The 18,842-nt window shown below is 40.7% G+C and overlaps 1 protein-coding gene and 1 long non-coding RNA gene across 2 annotated transcripts in view; one reads left to right on the top strand and one right to left on the bottom strand.

The window, feature by feature from the left end:
* Window positions 1-1,519: 1,519 nt before the first annotated feature.
* Window positions 1,520-2,766, bottom strand: LOC136009420 (uncharacterized). The gene is made up of 3 exons (XR_010610553.1): window positions 2,680-2,766; window positions 2,436-2,579; window positions 1,520-2,235 (listed from the first exon to the last, which is right to left on the bottom strand). It is a non-coding gene; the product is annotated as an uncharacterized LOC136009420 (long non-coding RNA).
* An 8,764-nt stretch (window positions 2,767-11,530) lies between these two features.
* Window positions 11,531-18,842, top strand: part of STK3 (serine/threonine kinase 3) — a 130,867-nt gene continuing 123,555 nt past the window's right edge. The window contains exon 1 of the mRNA XM_065668692.1: window positions 11,531-11,644. Within this exon, the coding sequence (XP_065524764.1) occupies window positions 11,622-11,644 (23 nt within the window). The 5' untranslated portion in view covers window positions 11,531-11,621. The remainder of the gene's footprint in view (window positions 11,645-18,842) is intronic.

Genomic DNA, 18,842 nt, shown 5'->3' with positions numbered 1-18,842 from the left:
TGATTAAAAAATATGATTTCATATTTTCCCTCTGCCAGGAAATTATCAGTGGAAAGAGCTCCATTCCTGTTTCCACCACATCAGTTCCATTGCCATCTGAAACCCTGATAGTGAAAACATGGCAACCAAGGACTGCTGCTCACAACATTTCCAAACACCAGTGCAAAGGAGACTTCAGCTGCTAAAAGAAGAACAAAACCAAACTGCCTTTGGCTACATCTGCCTGCAAGTTTGAGTTGCAGCATCTGACTGAACTAGAATTTCTGAACTACAGGTATGGCCCCTATCGCCAAGTCACTTCCAGAAACACTAATTTCTGGCAGAGGGGGGAAGAGGCAGCTGGAAGCGTGATGTGAATAGCCACCACATGATCTGCCAAATGACATCTGTCAAATCTTCTGGTAGTGTAGCTCTCCAATGTCATGTGATGCAACTTAAATACTAGCAAAGGAAAGATTATTAAACAGCATTCTTAGCCAGGATGGCCATGGGCTCCATCATTAAAAACCCAACCTGAATGCAGAAGCAAATGGATGCTATCTGGCCATACCAAAAAACTTCTGTGCAGACTCTCACAAAGGAAGAGAGTGTAATGTTTCCCAGACTTCTTGAGGCTGGCAGTTGTGGTGGTCTTCCTTCAGCTGGTGTTTTTATCTCCCTTTGGATAGCAGGTACAGTTTTAGTAGACAAAAACTTATGCTCACCAGTTTTTCTTTCAGTGGAAGGATCTAAGACTTTTCTTTCCAAGGTTGGGTCTTTATTTGCAGGGAGTTTCAGTGGGTTTCTTTGGTTTCTCATTTCCTCTTGCTATTTCTGCTCTCATCTGTTTTGCAAATGGCCACCATAATGTTATGCTTATCTAATGGCCAGGCCTCTGCCTGGAAGAATGCCAGCAGCATTTTGAAAATCAGTCATCTGAAAGCATTCAGAGGAGATGGCCATCACCTTCTCCCTGAACCTCAAACATAAAACTTCCCTGATAAGCGCATACTCCAATACCATGAAAAGCAAGAAGTTGCTCTTAAATTCAGAAATAATTTTAACCAGCCTCCTTGGGTGACATTTCGTTGAATTAATCTCACTCTACAAATAACAAAGTCTTTTCTTTCAGTCTTTGGAAAAGATACTGGCTGTGCATACACAGTAAAGAGTGAGTGTCCCCATGATGGCTTCACTGTGAAGGCAGGTTTCATTCCATAGTTGGTTCTCCCTATTTTGTTAATTGGGATCCTTTTTTATTTCACCTGTAGGGTGTAGTCCAGGTCCATCTACTCTTGGTTTTTGACATTAGGCATAGCCATGGCAGTTGCTACCATCAGTGAGACTTGGGGGCTTTGTCACAAGTCCTGCTGAGAAAAATGGCAAAGGTAGAACAGTTTTTTTGCCCTTGGTAAGGGCATGTCTGTGAAAATGCAAGACTTGTTGCGGGTCTTTCTGTGCAGACATGCACAGAGAACAAAAATCTCATGAATTTTGTTACTGACCTTGTTGAGTTCTGGATTTTATTTAAAAGGAGGAATTCAGTAGGAGTACTGGGTCTCCAATTTAGAAACTTGAGAAGAATCCTAAAAACACTACCCAAGGTCTGTGTTAAGACACTCTGAGGACACAACATGTAGCAATAAAGATTGATGTAAGAGCTAACAAGATTAACCTTGCAAAAAGAAAAACAGAAGTTTGTCATCATAACATTTATTTACTTAAGAAGGAAGAGATGAGAACAGCTCCTATACATTCTATAGAAAAACCAACTCTGTAGGAAAGGGGTCTGCGTGGAAAAATCATCACTCATTCAGACTTCTATTTCCCCAAAGAGAAGGAATTCTGACCTTGTCAGAGATAGAAAAAACAGGCCCAAAGGAGGAAATTGCAGTATGAAGACACCTACACAACAAAAGACTACCCTCTGGAGGAATCTTATTTTGGAAAGAGGGCTGACAACAGGAAAAGAAAGATCTGCTGGCCGCTGCAATGTCTCTCCAAAGGGCTGATTCAGTCAGCTCCAACAGAGAGAGAGACCTCCTGAGAGACTGCTGGGAAAAGTGTTTCCCAGCTTCCAGGGATCCCGCTGCCTCAGCGCTGTGGGATCTGCTACTGACCACAGCGGGAAAGCTGCCGAGTTTCAGCCACTGAGCATCAGTCAGTTTCCACTCCAATATACCAGAGGATGCAGGAAGCAGAGAGGCAGGAATGCATGACAGTACTAGAGGAGTTATCATAGTACACAAGGCCTTTCTGGAAGAGAAAAAAAAAGTTATACACTTAATACTGTTTTATTAGACTACATAGTATAGCTTAGCTTATTTATTTTGAGTAACTAAGACCATATTAGGGGGAAGCTGTATTTAAGTTACTTCAGTAAAAATTTAAGCTTAAAACAATAGATATATTGGGATAAACTGGCACAGCTCTAGGGGTGTCAGCTGGTGACTTACATGGGCTGTGGGTCTTCCTTTGCACAGTCATTTGTTGATTAAACAAACCTTCTTGAGGCTGAGGACTCTGAATAACAGCAATGAGGCTCCTTCCAGCTTCTAATTTGCATGGTAAGATCCTGTGCTAGTCTTCCTGTCCTAAGACTAGGAGAAACAAACAAAAATAGAATTTCTGGAATCCCCTACATTTCTGAAGGGTATTATTTGAAAATTAGACTGCAAGAGATTATTATCACAGGCATACCACTTGACAATAGACTTCCTAGAGGAAAAGAAAGTTTTGGGAAAACCTCTCAAACAATTCCTCTTACTATAAGACACCTGTTCTCCTTAAACCACTTTTTTTTTTAGTGGAAGTCATCCCAGCTGAATTAAATTTGTTTCCCTTGGGCCTGCATTTTCGTTAGCCAACACAACAGCTGCACCATGTGGAGATGAGCCACAAGAAGTGTAACAACACATGTTTGTGATTGCTGTATCAGCTTTGGCAGATTTAAGTGCAGAGGTCTTTAACTGCCTTCTATTAGGAAGCCAGCTTTACAATATATGCAACATCCTGCAAAGTAGTAGCAATAATCTTATATATAGTTCTATGTATTTCTTGTACAAGCTGGTACAGTAAAATAAGAAAGGAACTGAGTATACTTATAGCTATAAATATTGTAGTAAGCACAAACATTCTCTTCTGCATGCAAAGTAGGAACAGAACAGGAGGATAGGTTAACTACAATAAAATCCCCCGAGACCCTTGTGCTAGCTGTTATCCAGTCCTGCAGAGACTCAACCCTTCAGAATGTGCAGTAAACCTGTTATTTCAAAGCTGCAGTAAATTTAATCTCTCCAAGAAATTGCTGAATTCCTGGAAAATAATGCATAATCTTGGTTCAGTGTGCCTTTTCTTTTTTCCTCATTTCAAGAACAGGTGCCAAAAATTATTCATGTGGAGTCTAATTCAATATACTTTAGAACACAGTTTAAAAGGGTGCTTTTGAGGTGCTTAATTAAGAGCTGTTGAGCATCCCACACCCATCAAAATGAGGTATTTGTTTTTGAAAGACCATTTTGAAAGGTCAAGATAAATGCCAACAATACAGCATAGAACTGAGCATTTGTGTTTATAATGTGTCGTTCTTGTTACTTTATGTATAGTGTACATATCTGTGGGCATTCTAACACAGTAGTGTGACTTCACCCTTCCTACATATTTTCTCACTTAAAATTGCTATACCATTGCATATTGTATAATGTGCATTGAATAGCATACATTGATATTGTAATACATTATACATTAATATGCAATGCATATTATACAACTTTGCATACATGTCCCTGTGACTCTGAACAGCAAATTTTCCCACTGCCTAAAGTTTCAGATGCTTAGTATCTATTCCAGGATAAGGGGACCACTTCTACACTGTTTATCTTCTCTGACTGCATTGTTTTTAATCAAATGAACCTTTGACACATAATTAAGAGGTTATGTCAAATAAATTGTAGTGTCTAATGTGATCTGCCTCCAGTTTTGACCTTTCCTCCATCCTCCTGGGAGATTAATTGAGCCAAGGATGGAAACACTAGTCAAGCAAAAATCTGCATTCATATTCACACTCCCATGATCGAATTAGGCACCACTCTCCTTTGAGAACTGATCCCCAAAGAAGTATATTTGAAAGAAAGACTCCGTTGATGTTAACAGATTTTGGATCAGGTCCTAGAGACATTCTGCCTAGTTTGAACTGCATGAAGCAGGGATTTACTATCTATTAATCTTCTTTCCTCCCTCTTCTCTTTCAGTTTTCATTGTTTTACCTAGTATTCAAATTAGCACATTCGTTTTAAAATTAGCTTTAAGGAATTTAAACTGCATATTGCTAATCCGGCAAGAGCAGCTTAATACCACTAGCGTAACAAATTAGATCATGGAACTACAGGAGAGCTCAAGGATGAAGCAACAGAAGTTGTGTACTGGCTAGCTCAAGGTTACACAGAAACATTGAGCTCTCTCTTGTTTAGAAAATATTAAAATGTGCTATATGAACATAAAAGAAGTAATGTCTTTAAAACGATTAGCAGTTTTACTCTGTAGGGATCTATGGGAGGAGATGGACTCCACCCTGAAGAAGATAAAAGACCTCAGTTTTCTCAGCTGGAAGGAGTGATTCATTTTAGGTGGAAGTGGTATGCATGTGATATTCCTCATGTGGTAAATTAACTGTTTCGATTAAGAAAGCTCCTAGCATATGGAATTGCTCTCTTCCGCTCCACAGTGAAAATTATGCCACCAGAACATTTTGTTTTTGCTGAACCCAGCCTGGGTAAAAACGGGCAGTGTTGGTAGCTGTTGATAAACTCTTACTCTGTATTAAAGAAATCCATTAATCTTCCACTAGTTTTCTGCTTGCAACTAAGAAAATCTATTTTTCAGTAAAGGAATACTGGGAAAAGTTTAGGTCTCAAATTCAGTGGGGTTCATTAGCTCTCTAGATAGTAACTTGCTTTATGTTTTGTTGTCTTTTATAGCCTGACCTATGTACACTCAGTCACTTCAAAGTTCTGTTTCCAGCAGACAGTTCCCTTGCTCTGTAGTGACAGTAGTTTAAGTACTCATCCTGGGTAGGGGTGAGGACGTGTAAAACTCTCCCCTATTGAACCAAGCCAAACCTGATTAGAAGAGACTCAAGTCAGTACCTTCTATAAAGGCAGTTCTGTGAAACTTCATTATTTGCTGTTTTGCTGTTTCTTTAGTACACGAGCTGCTGCAGGGAAGGCTTCCTACTGCTTTTAAGAACAGAATGGGAACATAAGTACAAATCTTGATATTTTTCTTGTTTTGAATATACCTCCACTTTGCATGGGGTTTTATCTTGTAATCAGACCCTTACTTCACAGTCAGTCATGAAATGGCTGTTCTGACACTGAACTTTTTTTGGGAAGTTTTAAGACTAGAATTGTATTTAGGGTTAGTTTTTGTGTTTTTTTTTTTTTTTTTTTTTTGTGACTGTACATGCTACAGGAGTATCTTATTTGGACTTGAATTATGATATTCTGGCATGTTTTGATTGGGAACAGTTGGAAAATACTAGGAAACTGAAATGTTGTGGTTTCTGGATTTTAAAGCATGATTCCTCCACATTAATTGAAGAATGATTCCTCCACATACCAAACACTTGGTTTTTGATATCTATGAAGCAAGATGGAGATGCATTTCAGACATAAATAGGAGGGGTTTCATTAAAAAAAAGAAAACAAAAAACAACAAACCAACAAACAAAAAAAGACCAGCAACAGAGTTCTATAACTGAATAAGCTGTAAGGATTTTACAGCATTGCTTTTGTAGTGCTCAGTATTCACAATATGCTCTCCAGTTGTATTGAACTCTCCTTGTCATTTGTTGTTCTGCACTTGTGCTTCCCACCTATTTATACTTCTCTTCGATCACTTCTGAGAGAGGCCCACAAGTGCAAGGAACCTTCCCTTCTTTAAATCTGAAAGAATGGGTCACGGTAGCCTCCTAAACTTCCCTAAACATTTCTGTCATGTACACCTCAACTCTCAGCTCAGGAGCAAAAGGAAGATGGGAGGAAATGCAGCCCTCACAGTCGTGAAAGCCTTGGGCATAAGGCCTGTATGTATTCAGGCAGCTGACGTGCATTTCATGTAGCACTTGCTTCATCAAGTAATGATGATTCAATCATTCTTTAGTTTTTGATACTAGTTTCCACTCCGAACGCAAGCATCAAGGCATGCTAGTTAAATGTTATTTATTTATTCTCTAGGGTGTGAGCACACTTCTTTGCAGACTGGAGAACAGATGTCTGTCCCCAGAAAGAGGGAATATTTCTGTGTAGAAGGAAATCCAGAGTAACCCTCAGCATTACCACAACAACAGTAATTGTTTTACAAACCAAAATAAGATTTTTTCTTTCAAGTTGATGGTAATCCGTAGATCCCATGAGCACAATCAATGCAGCTGTAGTACAGACTGGAATATCTTCTGTGGTTGACTGTAAATAGCAACTCTGTATCCATGGTTTATTTTTACCATAGTGTGCTATAATAGGAAAAATAGCAAATGGTTAGTCTATATATAGCCTGTTACTAAGACTGTGAGCTAAATGGCTAGTCAACAGAAAAATCCTATCCTAATCAACAAATTTCTTTAGGTCTAGTAGTAATATTTTGGATACCAAAATGATGTATATTAGGCAGCGAGAGGAATTGTGGCAGTGCAGCTAAGTTTTTACTACTACAGGTTGTTACTGCTCTTTTAAATGACAAATAAGAATCTTGTGAATCATGCTGATTTTAATAAAGTGGATATGGATAACAGAACCTGCATCTGTATTGCCTGATTATTTATTTACTGCATCTTTTTTTGCTGGAGCAGCAAAAAGTCATTTTCCTTTTACATTACATTGATTAACCATTGCGTTGTGAAAAGTTAAGGAGAAGAAATAAAAAACAACTGTTCTTCATTCCTAAGCTTGATTAAAAACTCACTTTTAGTTAAAAATCTCAATTTTAGTCCACACTATTCTTCAAACAGAATATGCTGTTGTTTTATTTATAAGTATTTTATGATTGACAGGGTTAGAAAAGTATATAACAAATTCTTAGATAAAACTTCAAGGTTACTTCACATTAGACATGATAGGTAGGAAAAAATACAGGCAGAAGTCAGTTTTTCTTATCTTCTGTATAAACAAGCTTCAAGGCCTTTTCTTTAACTTTCAGCATACCAGATCGCTATCAGGCAGTCACAGAGACATGCAAACATGTTGTTGTTGACTATTTGTCTACTGAATTTATGAATTGGTTTCTAAGGAGATCAGGCTCCTGCATTCATTCTGTCTTTGTTCTTGCCTGCCATTCCCTGCCTTTCTCCCCTTCACACTCATTTGTGACGTAGCTGGCTAGTATTAATCATGTTTGATGAAAAGCTGGAGGTCTGTAATTACAGTAAGTTCCTATTTTTACAAAACTCATAAGTGATGTGTAGAGGAGGGAATGCCCTGTTTGTGGGGCAGTCCACACCATGGCAAGGGAAAAGTAAGCAAAATTCTGTCTCTAGGTGCTAGGTTTGGGACCATGCTGTAGACTGACCTGCAGCCTTTTCCTGCAAGATAAACACCTTCCCCTGTGAGCGGAACAGCAGGTTGTGCTGCAGACACAGGACACTTGTAACTCTGTGGGGTAACAGCAGGGTGGGCCAAGGTATGGTGAGGTATCGTGATGTGGAGGGTTCAAGGAACACAGAACTGGGTGTACGTCTGGGGGTCTATGTGAGCAGTAAGGATATTGAAGGTTTTGGCACACCAAGGCGGTGAGTGGAGCTCGAGAGGATACTGAGGGCCAGGGAACATGGAGGACCCTGTGAAAGAACTGGGGGGCTACTGCAGCAGTGAAACAGCAGAAAACACATGGGGAAATGGGTCGCCCCATGGATGTGATGAAGGACTTGGGGTATTTTGTTTGGAGAGCATAAGGTGTTCGTGACATGTATCTCCTGGAAAACATGTACTATTAATTCTGCTGTTTTCTAGTAGTGCCATGTATTAGTTACAATGCACGTTACTTAAATGAGCCTGATCGAATACCTGCTAAAGTAAATGCTGCTTTTATTTGCTACCAAGGGAACTAGATAAGGCTCCTACTAGAACATGCATTATTTATTTGCATGATACATATGAGTTACTTTGAAGTACATATTTGGAATTTAAATCTTACCATTAGATTAAATTAAATTAAATCAAATCATACCTGTTAGAAGTTCAGACATGAACTTCACCAGTAATTTTTATTCTTCTCAGGTTTATTATGAATTATATGCAACTGAGGCAGAATTGACATCTTGGAACTTTCTGTTTCGTGTACTTAGGGGCTGGGGGTCTGTCTTAGCCTGTGATTATACAGCACCTAACATCCATGCCATCATGATTCTTGGTTCCACTGCAGTATAAGTAATTCTAATAGAAATTATTTTATCTGTTTACAAAAGTACATTATAATATAAAATAATTATAGTACTCGAAAACTAAGTATGGTCTTCATCCATCCGTCCTTTGGTCTAAGGAATTACATTAGATATTGATGCCAGTTCTGCAGAGAAGGTAGTCCTAATGCATGCTGATAAACTGGTGAAATGGATTAAAAGCTTTAGAAGAAAAAGAGTAATTCAGTTTGTTTTCTCCTATATTTTTAAGATTGGGCTCCACTAAGCTTTTTCTTACTCATCTGCCTTCTTAGGAGTGTTACATAGTTCCACTGCTGGAAGAAATCATGGGAATACTCATGTAGATTGTCTGCAACTTCCTCATCTCCATGTTGTCTAGACACCAGCAATCTCGTAGTATATTCATGCCTCCTGAACATCTAGACTTCCCTTGACTGGAAAGCCTGAATGAGGTAGTAGAACAGAGGAAGTCTGTTTTCCCTTCCAAAGTTTCTTCTTTGCTGGTGGCTAGGTACAGCATTGTAATGAATACCAAATCAGTGCTGCATTTCATAGCACAGTTCCCAAATTCATGTTGCAGGGGAAAGGTGAAATGGTGTTATTTATTCCAATATAATTGACTGAAAATATAATTTGAAAATCTAAGAGAGGAATAAAGCGATCTTGAACAATACTGTGGTATAAGTGTTATCTTACTGATATTTTATTTTCAGCATAAATGTGCTTAGAAAGCATTCTGGTGGTTGAATAAGGCACAACTGAAACTTCTGTGAGAAAGTTATGGGAGTAGTCCATATTTTTTGGCACCTTCCGCCTCACTTCTTCTGTTTCAGATATCTTGTTTTTTTTCACACGTTCATTTTTTTAGTGGCATAGACGGAGGACATTCCTGCCACTTCTTCCTCAATTGTCAGGTAGTCAGGGTATTTTCTGGGAATGGGGATTGTGGTATTAAATGGTTTTGAATGAAGAGAATGAATATCTAAATCTGCTATTCTTGGACAAATTTTCTTTCTTTCAAATCTTCCTTGTTCCTATCACCTGTCGTTGAAGGGGGGAGGAAGAATGGCAGATTAGGTTGTTTAGCCAACTTCTTCCAGAGAAAGAAATATATCTGTGAATGAGAAGAGGGAGCATTTCTTGGTTCCCTTTGTCCTCCTGTTACAACTATAATACAGTACCTGTATTTTTTCTAAGACTTGTTTTCCTTGCTTGAATGTATAGTTTGTCACAAGTTTGGCTTGAGAGGGGGAGATGGAAAATTTTATCTTCTCTGAAATAACCTGAAAGAAAAATATTGGCCTAAAGTTTTGTGTCAAAGGATGTGGAGACAGCCTTTGCATTCCAGGAGTATACCACAGCCATATAGGGATGTCAGGCGTCCCTTCATTAGGTGAAACTGGTGAAATATAATTGATCAGTGGATACAGCCACACCCTGTAAACCAAAGTTGGACACATGGCATCTTCTACCTGCTTGACCTCACTTGTCCTAGAACTGAGAGACAGGAAGTCTTGTGGGGTTCTTCCTCACCACTTTCTAATGCACTCATACCACACTCCATCTGAGGCATCCACTGGCTCCTTCTCCTGGGTGGTTGTTTTTGGCATCTCCTACAAACTGTCGTCTATGGTACGCACACATCTGGCAGTACTGCTGGTGAGCCACTGTGGCCTGTGGGATGATACTTGGAAGAGCTCTGATGTTCTACTGCAGTTTTTCCATGACTCAGAAAAACAAAGAAACCTAAAAGGTCATATGGTGGTGTGTGATTTGTTTTATGGGTTCATTCAATATTGCCATTGTGTATTTAGCCCAACCACAGTGAGTCAACTGGATTGGATTGAGTCAAAATAGAGGACTTGCACAACAGTAGGACTTCAGTCATTCAAGAGATGAAATTAGGTACGAAGTGTGGATTCTTTTTAAGGGCAAGTGCTGTTGTACATCTAAGATCAGTTTAAAGTGGAACTTGGACACCTCAGTATTTTTATGGATCTTGCCCAAGTGTTTTACTGCCTTAAACTTCCACTAGTCAGGCAAATAAACATACTTTCAGGAAAGGATACAGAAATTGGCTTGAACATTTAAGCTTTTCGTGTATTGACTTTGCTCGATCTACTTGGATGCTTTGTCAGTGTCTTAAATTGCTACATAAGCAGAAGAAATTCAGAAGGTCAAGAAATTGCAGATAACTATCACATAGTACTCAGTGGCCTAAAATCTGCTTGAATAATTTTGTGAAAGCTTGAATAATTATGTGAAAGCCAAAGCTTCCTATGGCTTTGCAGGATAACTTGTATGCTTTGGCATTAAAAAGTCAAGTGCCCCGTGCCAGCGTTTTTCAGCTCAAAGCGGCACCGTCAGCCAAGGCAGCTGGGCAGAGTAGCTCCCCCGTCCTGCCATGACTAACTTCAGCCTTCCTTTTTTGCAGTGCTCTGGAGCCAGTTGTCCACGAAGAGATTTCACTTTTCAAGGAAGGGCTAGATGCAGCTGGGCTCCGAGCGCAGCCGTCCCGAGGCTGGAGCAGAGGGCCGGATGAAAGGCGCAGGCCGCCCGACAGCGCTGCCCCGAGGCGACAGGGCCTGCAGGTGGCAGCGGGGGAAGAGCCGCCCTCAGCCTCTGCCTCAGGCAGCGGATCTGCCCCGGGCCTGCCCTCGCCAGGAGGCTCAGCTCCAGGGGCCGAGGGATGAGGTGAGCGTGCAGCGGAGGGACGGCTGTCGGTCACCCCGGCGGCGCCCCAGAGCCCCCAGGCTCTGTTTCCTCGCCTCCAGGCCAGGTCCCTCCGGGAGCCGCTCCCGCGGGAGCACGTCCGGCCGGTTCCTGCGGAGGACTACACCTCCCGGCGTGCCTTGCGGAGCACGCCGGGAGCGGAGAGCCCGGAGCCCCGGCACCACCGCTTCAATGCGCTTCCCCTCCCGCCGGCGGGGCGGGGCCTCGCCCCTCCCGCCGCTCTGAGCGACCTCTGCACCGCCCCATCAGCACTTGCGATGTCGCGGGTGTAGCCAGTGAGGGGCGCGGGGGGGCGGGCCTCCGCCGGCAGCCGGGCAGGCCTCGGTGCTGGCGGGTGCCCGAGCGGGGCCGGGAGCGGCGGCGGCCGGGGGAGGGTGCGGGCTCCGTTTAAAGGGCCAGCGACTTCGCGCGAAACTTGTGAGGAGCTGAGCGGCTGCCGGCCCGGCGGTGCGCAGGGGAGCCCCCCTCCTGGCGGTGGGGCCGGGGGGCCAGCAGCGGCATGGAGCAGGCAGCGCCCAAGAGGTAACGACCCTCCCTGGCCGCCCCGGCCCCTCCCGGAAGCGAGCGCGGCGGCACGGCCAGGGTGAGGCCTTGGAGCGGCGTGGGGGACCTGGCCCGCCTGTCCGCCCCCCTCCCTCCCCGTGACCCCGACGGCCTCGGTTAGCTCCGGTACTGCGGGGCTTTAGAGGGGGACGGCGGGGCAAGGAGGTGGGCTGAGAGCTGCCTAGTGGCTGGAGCGGTTGTGTTGCGTTGGGAAGGGTCTTTTGGAGGAGGGGGCTGTCACTGAAATCAGGCGTCTAAGGGGAGGCGAGCCCTTAGGGGTTACTTAGGTTTTAAGGGGAACTTTGTAGCCGAGAAGAGTGCTTTGTGGTCTGTGCGCCTTGTGGCTCAGGTCTGAGGAGAAAAACCGACGTAAGGAGTTGTTCTTATCTTTCCATGCCAGAAAGTGCCCTTGTGTCCTGCTGGTGGAGGGATGCTTGTGGGGGTGGGGGTTGCATAGTTGCAATTGCAAATCAGAGAGTGGGAAGAGGCAAAAATCATGAATATACCCACAGTTTGTGTATTTTCTGAAATACATAAGCTGGCTAGCCATAATGGCTTTAAACGAAAAGAAAGGAGATTGAGATTAGATATTAGAAAGAAATTCTTCACTGTGAGGGTGGTGAGGCACTGGCACAGGGTGCCCAGAGAAGCTGTGACTGCCCCATCCCTGGCAGTGTTCAAGGCCAGGTTGGATGGGACTTGAAGCAGCCTGCTCCAGTGGAAGGTGTCCCGGCCCATGGCAGAGGGTTGGAACTGGACGAGTTTTAAGGTCCCTTCCAACCCAAACCAGGCTGGGATTTTTATGGTATCAATTAGTACATGGTGATGTTTTTTTTTTTGAGCATTTATAATTTGTCTTCTTTTTGTGTGCTTGTGTAAAGATGTGAAACCATGAGCTTTTGCTTATAATGTGACACTGTCATCTTACAGCGCAAAATAGTTTTGCTTTGATTGTATTGCAATTGCATTAAATGTAATATTTAAATTGGAACAGCCCTTTCTCGGAGGTAGCTATATTCTACATAGAATGTAGTATGTGGTACAGAGAATGGAGTTTCACAGTTTACATATATACTTCCTGTCTTAGCACTCCCAACTATTTTATTTCCCATTAATGAAGATTCTACGGACTGCAAAGTCTAAATTGGTGGTAGAAGATAATAAATTAATTTTTATGTGTTACATTTAAATTTCTTTAAAACAGCTTCCTGCAGGATGACAGGACTTGAGAAGAGTGCAGTCTTGAACTTTTGTTTTCTCCTCCAATAATACATCAAGTAACACTAGCTACTACTTGAAAACTTCGACCAGGAATTGATTAGTAGTTGCTATGTGGAGTGTTTTTGGCAGGCAGTGAAACAATATCTGCTACTGAAAACTTTGACCAATAATTGTTTTGTAATTTTGCAGGGTTTTTTTTAGCAGCCAACGGGGTGAGGAGGAACAGGCCTACTACACTGTAGTTTCAGGCTGACGCTGTTGCACGTGTCAAATAAAGGAAGTAGGACAGGCACTAGCAAGAGTTTAGGAAAAGAAATAGGAATGTCTGAGGAGTATCAGTGTTACCTGGACCAGTGCAAAGCTTGGGATATGGTGGTATTAAAGGATTGAAAATCAAAGTTGAAGTTAGGATAACCTACAAGATTTATTTTCTTTTTAAGATCTGGGATTTGCTCTAACTTTATTACGATGTGTCTGGCCTAATTGAAAGTGAGGAGCTGCTGAAATACTTAGATTCAGTCAGGAAGAAGTAGAAAACTGATGAGGGAACTTTTAAACTCTGGTGTATTATTAGACTTCCCATGTTTTTTGATGCTTATTTGTGGAAATTTATGATGAGAACTTAAGGGATTTGTTTCTTCAGTAGGAGAGAAGATCTGAACTTAGTTTTTCATAAGATTTGAACTAAGTTTTTTCGTAAATGTGTATATATATGCCCTTTATCTGTTAGGTTATTTTTTACAATTTTCTGATTTCCCCCTTCCTTTTTTTTTTTTTTTTATTTCCCAGCTGTTCTGCTAGGTCATCTCCTTTTTCTGCAAGTCCAGAAAAAGTATGGATTATTTTTTATGGGCTGCATTTTTTGATGTCTGCTTTGGATGCAATAGTGGCTTGGAATGGCTGCACCGTGTTTACTTGGCAAAATAGATGTGAGCACTAGACGTCTTTACTTTGGTGCCTGTTGTCTACAGGAGCAGTTACTGTATCTGTACTGCAAGTTTAGAGGTAGCAGGAATTTCATATTAACGTTTCAAAAGCTGCACTGATGTCCTAGAAACCCAGTGTTTCTTTACAGCTATAGGGCACTTATATTCCCCTCTTCTCTGTAAAGGAGCACACAACATGGTGTGTTGTGTAAATTGTTAAAACAGCTCTTCAGAAAGTAGCAGTGATGGTGGCCAAGTGACGGGGATGCTGTCGAAATCACTAGCTTTTATTGTTTGACTGATGTACTGCAGCACTAACCAAAGACTTCTAAGGAGGAATGCTTTTCAGAATGAAGTTTTTTACTTTAAAAATAATTTAGTAGTTCTGATTTTATACTGAACAACTTGTGCAGTAGTTCACATAGTGTTTTTTTTAGTTAGAAATTGAGATCGCTTCAGATGTGCTTTGTACTTCTTTCCCTCACTAAAAAGGACATTAACTCTTGAAATACTCAAGTTACAAAATTTGCCTCTGGGTCTTGTAGCTTTCCTGTGTTATCATTGCATTTTTTTCTGTATGTGTTTGCATACTCACATATGAGGACCTAGGTTGCATGCAAGGGTAAAGAAAAGTAGCTAGAGATGCAATTCTGTCAAATACTTAGGTTTTAATCATAGAATGTTTAGGGTTAGAAGGGACCTTTAAAGATCATCCAGTTCCTCCCCTTTGCCACAGGGGACACCTGCCAGATTAGGTTGCTCCAAGCCCTGTCCAACCTGGCCTTGAACACTGCCAGGGATGGGGCAGCCACAGCTTCTCTAGGCAACCTGTGCCAGTGTCTCACCATCCTCATAGTCAAGAATTTCTTTGTTAGTATCTAAACCTCCCCTCTGTCAGTTTAAAGCCATTCTCCCTTGTTCTGTCACTACATGTCCTTGTAATAAGTCCCTCTCCAGATTTCTTGTAGGCCCTCTTTATGTACTGGAAGCTGCTCTAAGGTCTCCCAAGAGCTTTCTTTCCTCCAGGCTGAACAAGCCCAGCTCTCTCTTGCCCATCTTCTTTGTGTTGCTGCCAGATAAAAGGCTGCTTAACAAGCATGGAGCATGTGAATTGGGGCTTTTGCAGTCCTTTATTTAAACTTGGGCAGTTTAAAAAACGTATTTCAGTGAAAATTAAAAATTTTGTGTGAAGGGATAAACTTGTTTTTTAAAATAGTCTGTGAAAGATGTTTGTTATGTCAATGGACATGTCAGGGCATGTGGATGGCAATTGTGAAATTCCTCCTGAAAATGATGGGACAAAAGTGTAAGTTTGTTTGGGTTTTATTGATAGAAAACTTGGTGTAAATGCTCAATACAATAATGTAAACTGTCTTACAGTTGCTTTTATGTGTGTGAATGATATAAAGCAGTGTAAATATCTCAAGGCTGTCATGTGCCACCTCTATTTCTGATGACTGCAGTGATATCTCTTGATACCTTTTCTTTTAATGTCAGTATCATTGATCCCAGCCATTCTTTTAAAATGTGTCAGCATGTAGTTCTTCTGAAAGATGGACCACCTATATTTATGTTTCATGGAGCAACTGTCCAGTTTCCTATAACTCATGACAATAATCAACGGAGTTACATTCTTCAGCCCAGCTTTATTTTCCTTTGTTAGTTTTCAGGGTATTTTTTTATGCCTACCTCTGTAGTACATCACCAGTTTATTTTGTAAAATCTACATGTAATAACTTAGGAACTAAACTTATACTTTGCTTTTTTTATATAGTGCGTGTGGAATATCTCTTTTGGGTCCCAATTCAGATTTTTCTGATCTTTATGCTAGGGTTGGTAGTCTTGTGTGCTTCTCATGGTTTCCATGTGTTTCTGCATTTAGTTATGTGGAGTTTTGCTGATGTACTCATGATGTATAAGATTCTGGTCATGCTAAATATGAATGTTTTCTCCTATCAACTGGATTTATAAAAGTAAAATTCTTTGTTAGGATGTGTTGCGCTTGTTTAAGACACTAGGTGTTATGCAGAAAGTTAAACCTGTTTGGAACAAGAAAATCCTTTTGCCAACTGTTGTCCCAGAATTGTAGTTTAGTTAGTCCTCCTGTTTTCAGGAACAGCTTTACTTTTGGAGGACTACTGAAGTAGCCCATAGTCACTGCCTAATGATTTTCTAGAGGGAAAAAAAATGCCAAATCACTTTTTAGCAAGGTTTTAGAGTTGTCTTCTATGCATATCCTTTGGACTTTCTCACAGACATACACACATATATATATATATATATATATATATATATGTGCGTGTGTGTCTATGGCACTTTTATCCTGTGGCTAGAATAAAACTGTGCCTGAATTTACCAATTTGCTTATTCTGATTTAAACACTTGTGTTGTGAAAGTAGAGGACCCATGAGGAAGAAGAGACACCTTTCTCCCTTGTTGTTCTTGAGCCCTTTGTTTTTTCAGTTGTGCCTCCCCCTGCCCCTGTTTATTTCTGGTCATGCCTTAGCAGATAGGTATTTTGCTAGGTGCTCATAGTATTAATTCCCCATGTAGAACATTTTGTCTTTAAAAAAAGCAGTGATCCTGCTGAAATGTTTGGTTCTCTATGTCTTGCCCTGCGCGTTTCCAAGGTGTGGATAGTAAGGCACACACACACTCAATTCCTGATAATAAAGCTGATTCTGAAGTCTTAAATGTGTTTCTGTGTCCCAAGTTTTAGTCACTTGTTTATAACCAATAAGATAAGATTCCTAGTCATCCTGTGTTATACTTGGTGCTTTCCAGCCAGTAACCACAATTATCTTCCTCCTTCTTGCTTCTTACAAAGTTTTTGTAAATGGATTCTTTATTGCAGCCTTTGCAGAACAGTGTATCACATTTTCTTCTGTAGTTAAAGAGCTAGGAATTTTGTTAAACTTCTGGAAATAGAAATCATTAAACAGTTTAAGCCATTAGGATCTTTCTGTGGTACAAAGAACTGTTAATGCTGTCACTTGAGCATCAGGCCTAGCATTTCACTCTTACAACATATTTGAAAGGAATTCACTTTGAGCAGTCTGTTTGGTGAAATTCTTGAGGTTGACCTATTTTTCTGCCTTTAAATAGTTTTAGTATTTAGTGTTAAGTGTTATTTGGTCTCATAACATGTTTGTCAGAGTTGTATAATATGAAAATAGTTTTAAAACTACAGAATGCTTATTTCTTTGGTCTCCAGGTTGCCTCCTAAGTACTCTTGATAATATGTTATTTGGTAATGACAGGAGTTTTGATCTTATTTCCCTGTGAGATATAAGTTCTGTCTGTCCTTTTAAACCATGACACTATCTTTCTGCTTCTTAGTCTCTAACAAGCAGAGAGAGGGCAAAAAAGAAAGCAGAGTTGCTGTGTGTTCCTGTGTTTAATTTGTAGTCTGCTTTTGCAGACTTTATTTAGCTGCTCTCATTTGTATTTTGTGTTGCTTTTCGTATTCACGATTTGTGCCTTTGCTTTGCTGTGGAGATTTTTATTCTCCCTTAAACATGCATGCTTGCCAGATTCTTGCCTGTTTGCTGTGGCAAACTGCATGGTTTTACAGGAGTTTATGCACCTTTTCTTAATGCTTGTGGATGTTTTTTGTATTCATGTAATTGCTACATCTGTGAAAGTGTTTGATATATGAATGTATAACTCTCTCCCCACAGCTTGTTTAATACCAATTAATATGACCTATATGCTTATACAATTACTTTAAATTTTTGTCTTTACTTAGATGGTTGGCAGTAACAAATCTCTTCTGACTCAGGAATTCCTTCATTAGTCATTTCACTTGAATTTGTATTAGTTCTGTATATCACAGAATTACATCTCTTAATATAAAGGTGTTTTAAACAATGTTCTTCCAGTGTTAAGATTTGTCAGTCTTTTCTGTCCATGCCCTCCTCTCTTCCCCTATTTCATATTCATATCTAGGGAAGTGTCACAGGATAACGTATTTTCCATAAGTACTCATGTTTTGCTGTGCTTCAGAGTTTTGTTTTTTTTTTTCTTTTCTGTTTTCTTTTTTATTTTTTTTCCCTCCTGCATATGGAATACATTGTCTATATCTAACACTACAGCACCAGCTATTCTTCAGCTCATCTTCTATTTTAATAGTACCCTTGGATATCATTTAGAATTAACTTGTTATTTCAGTCTTGCAGCAAAATTCCCTATAATTTTGAGGGTGAAGGATTTACATGTTGCAGCCACCCAGCTGTGCTGCAGTGTGTGTGTGGTTATATTTTCCTCTGCGATGTTCATTGTCAGCCCTATTGCAAACTTACAGCCAAGTTGTGTTCTGAGATCTGCCAGGAGTCTGGTGGGGCTGGATAGATGGGAATGCTGGAGGCTGGAGGAGGGCTAGGTCTGCTTGTGAAAGACAAAGAATAACGGTAGGAGTGGGTGTAAGGTGGAGGGAGAAATTGTAGGGTGATACTGAGTGATTTGAGATTGTGTGAGAAAGAATTGAAGGGCAGAATATGGTGGTGTAATGTAATTAGAGATTTTGTTGCACCTGTCCCTATGTGCATTCACAAAGATGCAAGAGGGAGTGCCCCAACTCACCTGTAGGTTCAGTGTTCTGCTACCACCTGTAAAGGTGAAGTGCTACCATATGCTTCCATAATCATATTGACTGGTTTCTGCTTTTAACTTGATGTAATTCACTGGCTTATGAGTGGTACAGTTTAGAGTGGATGCTTCATGTGGGTGAAGGACTGATTTTCTACTTAATCTTGGATAACAACATGGCATACTCTAGACAGTAATGACATGTGTTTGCATGCTGGCTGCTTTTTGATGAAAGGTGAGCTTTATTGTATTCTGTGGCTGTTTCTGCTTTAGCAAAGGAAGTGGTTTGGACAATGAGTTGGATGTGAACATGCTGCTTTATTGAGCAAACTAGTGGGAAAGTCATAATGACAAAAATTGTCATAACTTTCTCCATCTTATGTGATGGTTGATTAAAGTTTTATTGCTGCACTTTAATTAGGCATTTTATTTTCATTGTTTCC

This window comes from Lathamus discolor, chromosome 2 (assembly GCF_037157495.1).
Source record: "Lathamus discolor isolate bLatDis1 chromosome 2, bLatDis1.hap1, whole genome shotgun sequence".
Classification (NCBI taxonomy): Eukaryota; Metazoa; Chordata; class Aves; order Psittaciformes; family Psittacidae; genus Lathamus; species Lathamus discolor.
This window is presented reverse-complemented; position numbering and strand designations above follow the sequence as displayed.